General features: G+C 37.7%; 1 protein-coding gene across 1 annotated transcript; it reads right to left on the bottom strand.

Moving 5' to 3' along the window:
* Window positions 1-1,681: 1,681 nt before the first annotated feature.
* LOC116252279 (uncharacterized) lies at window positions 1,682-7,262 on the bottom strand. The gene is made up of 2 exons (XM_031626435.2): window positions 6,396-7,262; window positions 1,682-1,896 (listed from the first exon to the last, which is right to left on the bottom strand). Exon 1 carries the CDS (start codon window positions 7,028-7,030, stop codon window positions 6,404-6,406), a length of 627 nt encoding a protein of 208 aa, XP_031482295.1. The 5' UTR covers window positions 7,031-7,262; the 3' UTR covers window positions 1,682-1,896; window positions 6,396-6,403.
* Window positions 7,263-7,722: the final 460 nt, after the last annotated feature.

Raw genomic sequence — 7,722 nt, 5'->3', positions numbered from 1 at the left:
TTGTGAAATACCATCTAAGTCACGTGCAGTGTCGGGAAGGGAGAGAGAGACAGGTCCGGCGCCCGTCGAAGTCTTGACCAGTGGTGAGGAGGGAGAGAAAGAGTTACGCAAGGTCAGTTGATGTCTCTTATGCGGGCAAAGTGGAAAGAATATACACGATAAAAAAGGATAGACTTTTCCTTTTCTTTCCAATCCCTTTAATTTTGGAGGGATTGGATTTACATTAGAGCTCCCTTTTCTCCCCCCCCCCCCCCCCCCCCCCTTTTCTTTCCTTTCCTTTGCAACCAAACAAACTTTTTGCTTTCCTTTCTTTTCTCTTCTTTTTAATTAATCAACCAGACAAATGATTGATTGTTGTTTCTTTCCATTTCCCTTCCTTTCTCTCCAACCAAACATGGCGTTAATGAGAACTTCGTTTTCCTGCCTTCTCTAATGCTATTTGGGATCAGTAGGTGTAGGGCAAAGGATAAAATATGTTGTCTATTCTGTTGAGGGTTGTATTATATTTGAGATTATTTCTTCATCTTCTGTCATTATTTATGCTTCGTCATGTTTGTAGATGTGTTTCTGGTCAAGTCTAGGTTGGATTTTAGTGTTTGGTTGCATGTGATTGAGTTTAGTTTGATGCACGTCTTAGAGTTCTTCACAGGTATCGCAGACTTTTATTCCGTTTTTCTGTTTATTGTTCTTCATTATGTATTCAATTTTATTTTCTATTTTGTCTCACGCTGTTTACATAGTTACTTCTCTTATCTACGCTATTTTGTGTTTATTGTTAATTCTAGAGTCGTGCCAAGAGCAGGAGACCGGCTGGTGCGGTAGAGAGCGTACTAGGTTGAGTGTTCACCCCATGAGGCAGGAAATGTTTTCTTCAAACTCAACTCTATCACCAATGTAGGTCAACCCTTCAATGCAATCTATCTATTTCTCCATCAAAGCAACGCAGATTGATCATTTACTTTATGATGCAATAATGGGTCTGACTTATCCACCAATATAAAACAGGCTGATCACTCCACAGTAGGTCTACTCTTCAACGCATTCAACTGATTTCTCTACCGATGGAAAACAAGTTCATTGTTTACTTCGGAGGAAAATGTTTTGGCAGGGTAATGTCTTATCTTAGGTACCAACGGCTTTCAGGTAAAAGCATGAAAAATGAGTTGTCTACAAAGGCATCTAAGTAATCAGAAATGCACTTTGATGTGTTCAAGGCATTCAGATAAAAAGACGAGAGGCATTGCTGTGAAGAGTATTTAGGAAAAAACCGAGTATTCAGGTTTGATCATTTTTTCATTCATAGGCATTTAGGGAAATAAATTTAAGAAAAAAACACACAAGATCAAGTGTTAGGGACCTAACATGCAACTCAGTATCCACGGCCTCATGTTGGGATCAAATTTGCCTATTCCGTGTGACCCCTGGTACCAATAAAATATGGTATCGAAAGCAAAATTAGTGAAAAAAATTGAAGCGTAATTTCCAGGCTGCTAACCAGTTTTCTGATCGTAGATCTTTGGAAGCATGATTACTCTTCGAACAAAAACTGTTAGACAAACTGGCAAAAACTTGTCAAACAGTAAAATAAATTACAGTACACAATACAAGGCTCTCAAAGACCAGGCTACTGGTGCCTAAGAAATTCATGCAGAAAAAGGAAATCAAACAACTGCAGGAAGGATGCAGCAACAAAAATGATATTGCATTAATCCCAAATGTAATATGAAAATGTAGAAAGACAACTCAAGAGGATGCTGACAAGTTCCGAGTGAAATTTTAAATGGATATACAGAAATATTGAAATCCTCAAAATTACACTAGCTCATACTGTCATACATAACTGCAGCTGTCAAATGAGGTACAAGAGTTTCATCCAAACGTCTTCGACAAGTGCACCTGTAAAGAGTATATTAATGATTAAACGCAAATCTTGAAGAACACCTTAACAAACAACTTTCTTCCAACTGCTCTAATACAACAAAATGACAAGAGTAACTGAAAGGGGTAGTTTTGATATTAGTGAGTCTTGTTGTTAATTAATGTATGATAGTTGATGCATTGTCACATATATTGTATACAGGTATTATACGGTAAGGAATTTCTCGGTTATAATACGGCAAAGTTATATATCTCAAGAAAATCTCGGCAAATTTAAAAAAAATAAAAAAAAATCCTGACAATTATATAAAAATAAAATGAATGAGAAATTAAAAAGCATTGAAAAATGACTAGATAAGCAACAAATTAAAATTAGAAAATGAAAACTAACAGTCTGGCAAATACATAACTAACAAAAGTTTATAGCCTTCAAGGCTTTACAGCACAAATGAAGTCATTCTTCACTTAGAAAATGAAAAAAACATGTCCTAGTCAACCGTTGATGATAGTTTGATAAATAATCAATGTCGTAATTGCACAGTTTGTTTTCACTTTTTACTTGTTACATGAATAAATATAGCTTAGTTGCCAGTCTTGTGATTTCACTTGTTATTAGTCTGACTTGTTGTTTAAACATATAAAGAAAATTAAGTTATTTTATAATTTTTTATATTAAAAAACAAGTAATACATTGTTATTTCTACGAAAAAAAGTTAACATGACCCAGTCCGAGTCGCCGAGTTGACCCACCGAGTCACGAGTCGAGAACAGCCGAGTCGAGTCTCGAGTCACTGGGTTTTAAAACCCCCTTGCTTATATGTATAAACTTATATGTACATACTATTATGCATTGTTAGTTTGTTTTGTTATATTACCTGCTGTTATACCTGTTACATGTAAGCCTGGGCATCCTCGGCCCAACTCGGGCCTGGGATCGGGCCGGCTCAGGTGGGTCCAACTAAGCCCGGTTCGGCCCAATAAGATGTTTTTTAACATTATTTTTATTGATTTTATATATAATTATAATATTTTATCACAATTAATTATATTTATATATTATTTTATACTAAATAAATATATTTTTAATTTTAACCGGCCCGAGCCCAGGGCCAGGCTCGGGTGTCGGGCCGGGCCCAAGCTCGGGTATTTAACATTATTTTAATTGATTCTTATATATAATTATAATATTTTATCACAATTAATTATATTTATATATTATTTTATATTTTGGGCCAGGCCGGCCCAGCCCGATGCCCAGGCCTGGTTACATGTATTGTAGTACCTGTTATATGTATTGTTAATTTGTTATAATCCTGTTATAAAATACCTGCTGTTAAACCTGTTATATATACTACCTGTTGTCATACCTGTTATATGTATTGTAATACAATTTGTTATTACTGTTATATGCATTGTAATGCCTGTTATATGTATATACTGTCATGTACCATCTGTTATACCTTTATATAGTATTGCATCAACCTGTTATATGTATAAATTGTTAGTCTGTTATATAATATATAGTATTGTGATACATGTTATATGTATATGGTAGTATGGTTATTTTATATGTATTATTACTGTTATGCACTTATATGTATACTATTATGTATTGTTAGTCTTTTGTATTATATTACATCTTCTTTAAGTACAGATGGATTAAAGCCTTCTTGCGGATATAGGTTCCTTCTTATAGAGATTAGTTTTAGTTTTTTTTTTTCTTTCTTGTATTAGATTATATTTAATGAGCATATTCAACAAAGGCAACAATTAATTTTTGATTGTTTAAGTTGATTATGCTTTTATATTACTACTCTCCACAATTCAAATATTAGTAATAGTCAATCAAAATAACCTCACATATTAACATAACTTACAAATAAATAAAAAATAAAATATGGTCGCCTTTTTTGCCTAGGCCCACCTAGGCAGAGCCTTGGTGCCTTGACAACATAGAGCCATATACAACATTTTGCACCCCAAATTTAGGTTCTCACCCAATATAGAAGCTTGATTTAGTTTTCACATTATATACCATACAGAAGGCAGCTGAAAACCAAGACTTCTGTGAAATTGGGATGGATAACTGGAAAGTAAATAAGCTAAGCAATAAGATTATATAGCCTACTAGCCATTCAAACTAGCAATGTTCAGCCTAGTTTGTTTTGTTTTGCACGTAATATCAGATTGTTTGCCCACCAGACTGGATTGTTGCCTCTCTGAAAACATAGGTCACACATCCGTTTCTCCTCCCTCTTACGAACTTGTCCATGTGTCTATGTATGTGTGTCTATGGATGTGTGTGAGAGAGAGAAAGAGAGAAAGAGTGAGATGGACTTCTATTGCCAAGTACAACAAAAGTTTTTGGCACCACAAAGAGTAAACTCTCAACCAGAAGATCTTGAGAAAACATTGTAAGATTCTATATTCACTCAATCATATACCTAATTTTGCATATTATAAGTATAGTTCCTTTGGTAATAAAGTTAAACCATGTAGTAATTTTCTTATAAAGTTCTTCTTCATATATTTTTTTATTGAGATTTACTTGAGATAACATTATATTCATCCAGCAAATTTCTATACTTGCTCCTAACATTTATGATTAGTGCAAGAATTATAATGCATGTGGTGTCCAAGAGTTTCTTAGTCTTTAAATTGTTACAACCAGGTAATAGTGTTAAAATTTTGGTCTTTTCAGGCTTATCAAATCAAATTGGCCTTTCCAAATGCCATTCATAGGAGGGGAGGTTCTTGTCCGATTTCCAAAAAACAAAATCCTCTTAGGGTTCTGGAAGATAATTGAGTTTTATTACTATTATTATATTACAATGGTTTCCTCTTCTATGAGAGAAAGTTTCCAGATAAAGTTGATTTTCTTCTTCCCTTGTCCTGATTCATAATATGCATTAAAAAATCTATATTATTGTTTGCATTATATGCCTGGGATAGCAGAAGGTGTTTGCATAGAATTTGGCCTTTTAGGGGCTTATATGCTTGTGCCTATTAATTGTTTATTAAATTTCCCAAGCATTTCACATAGAGGAGAATCTTTCTCTAATATTTAGTTTGTTCACAACAATTTAAAGCATGTAACAAAATATAATCAGGCAAATGACTACTGCAGGTCCATACAGAATAAGTTATCACAATTTATTCCATATCCCCATGGATGTTGTGCTGCACTTTGAGCACCAGTGAAGTTCTAGCAATGAACTACTGAGTGGCCACTTTCTCTGCAATCACATTCATGACTGATCAGACTTGGTCAACTAAACATTTCTTTAGGCTTACCCATCAGTACTTCGGTCCCACAACATTTTATTCCAACTCCACTTCTCTTGGCAAAGGAAATCTGTATATTTTTCTTGCTCTATACAGTTTAGCATATCTAATCAGAAAAAAAGCAGCAATCTTGCGTCCATGTCATTTTCCAGTGCAACTAAGTTGATCCTGCACTCTTTCTCCATAGTTAAGTTTGGTAGCTTGTAGGGTTCAAACTTGTCCAATAAATCGGATAGTCTCAGGAACCTGCACTAATATCCAGAATAAAATTCACCAGTTATCTTATATTTCAGAAAAAAATGGACCAATAGGTGGTTCAATACACCTACATGTCATAATTTAGGTCGATATCATAACTTCTACTTAACGGCTTAAGTGCCGCACTTCTCTCGCATTCTATGCCCAATTATTTATGAAATTGGCAGGAGCTTTCATTCTTTCCATCCTAAAACATTGCTTGCCTTGAGAGAGAGATCAAGTTTCGAAAGCCAGGATGTTCTCCAGGGGCAAACTAAGGACAGTAAACTTCCAGTAGCAGCCCCATCTCGAGTACTTGGCCCTTGGTCCCCTTCTCATCGAGGGCCTGGGGCTCCTACCGCATGGTTGAGAGGTGAATTACTCCATCTTCCTTTTTATCGTTTCCTCCTGCTTCATTTTTCTTTCTTCCTTTCTTCAAATTTGTAGTTGCTCATCACTCGGCAAAACAACTAGTGTAAGTGGCAATAAACTTCCCGATTGTTGGTTTTTTCCCCTGGCTCTTTTGGAAAAGGATATTGCTTGTGGTTCTGTTTTGATTTCATGATCGTAGGAATGAAGTTCATGAGTGGAGGTTTGGAGGAATGTGGATGGAGAGATTATTTTCTTTCATTAGAGAGTATGAACTTTGGCGTAGGTTTTTAAATTGTCCATTAACCCTTTTATTTTGACTTTGAATAGGTACTAAAAGAAGCTTTCCTCCCTTTATACGCCGTTTTTTTTTTCCCAAAGATAAAAACCCATCATCTAAACATTCCAGAGTTTGGTGTAGGTGAATCTCATGTAATAGACTCCATTATCTAGAAATGTCAGAGTTCTGTGTAGAAGAATCCCGTGTAAAAAAGACTCTTAATCACAAGCAGAGCCATAACTAATTTCAATCTGCAGGTAAAATATTCAAATTCTCCGGCAACTTTCCGACACAAACAATTCGCGTAAGGGAAACAAGCAATTTAGTCAGAAGATTGATCACTTACGATTCAGTCTAGCGATTCCTTTCGGCGGGCAAAGGCCGATTGAAGCCGCCCCGACGATTCATATATTGCCTAGGCTGTCGTTTCGTTGCAACTCTAACACCACTGACATTGGCCCCAGGCACCGGCTTCCCCTTCGTAGAATCAAAACCCAACGGTATCCCCAACTTCTTCATCAACTCCATTTCATCCGTGTCATCCACGTTCTCGTCCTCAATTGGACCCAACCTCTCCGCTGGCTGCTTTGCATTGCTCTCATCATTTGCAGCGGCTGCCCTCTGACGCTCCTTATCATCGTCGTCTCTTCGGCGCTTCCTATCCAGCCGTGACTGGTGATCTGGAGATGACGAACGATGGCGACGCCGGTGCTTTTCTGGCGTCCGGGACCTCGTCCTGGACCTCGACCTGGACCTGGACCTAGATTTCAGCCGGCGGTCAGGGGAGCGAGTTCCTGACCGGACATGGCGATGACTACGTTCCGTAGAACGAGAACGGCGGCGTTCCCGATCACGATCCCGGTCCCGCTCCCTATCGCGATCCCGATCCCTATCTCTGTCCCGGTCTCGTTCTCGATCGCGATCTCTGTCCCTGTCTCGTTCTCGACGATCCTTCTCCTTCCGCCTTTCTTTCTCCCCCATTTTCTCCGGTTTAGGGTTTTGCAGACAAAGGTTTTACGGTTGGGCTTCTTCGCATGTGGTTCGTCGTCCTCAGCCAGTGAGTGGGTTCCCCCTTGTCTTCTGAACTCGAATCGAACCCGAAAATTAAGATGGCGGGTCGCCTGCGGTGGATGGTTCGCCCTTGTCTTCTGGATGCGAATCAAATCCGAATCAAGATCACGGGTCGCCTCGCCTGCATTCCTACATGTGGTGAGTGCAATGCATCTGTGGCGTTATGTACCATGTCACAATAATTTCCTCGGTATTCTAGCTTTTCACGCCTGCGTGTTATGCCATTCCTGTACGCCTCCTAGGGCACTGTCAATGCTCCACCTGACATGTATATATTTACGGCTATAAACAACCCAAGTATTTCACTACACAATTATTATTGTATCTCTCGCTACCATGTCTTTGAACTCATTTTCAAAGACATTTCAATTTCAAATACAAGACTCTTCACCTAAACTAGGTGCAAACCTGTTTCATTAAGCCACCTAACACTTTGAGTCTAAGAAAACTAGAGCTAGAGGTTGTGGCCGCCTTACCAAACGATCTTTTGCACCCAAACTTTAGTAAATATTTAAGAACCATTAAACTTGTCTAAGACAAGTTCAATTAGGGTAATTAAAATTTTTGACTTTACAAACACCTAGGAGCCATTGAAGTCGCTC

This window comes from Nymphaea colorata, chromosome 4 (genome assembly GCF_008831285.2).
Source record: "Nymphaea colorata isolate Beijing-Zhang1983 chromosome 4, ASM883128v2, whole genome shotgun sequence".
NCBI lineage: Eukaryota > Viridiplantae > Streptophyta > Magnoliopsida > Nymphaeales > Nymphaeaceae > Nymphaea > Nymphaea colorata.
The sequence above is the reverse complement of the archived record's forward strand: the minus strand, read 5'-3'. Positions and strand labels throughout refer to the sequence as shown.

Excerpts from the sequence above, each read along its gene's own strand:
- LOC116252279 (XM_031626435.2), bottom strand. The coding sequence starts at position 7,030 with ATGGGGGAGAAAGAAAGGCGGAAGGAGAAGGATCGTCGAGAACGAGAC.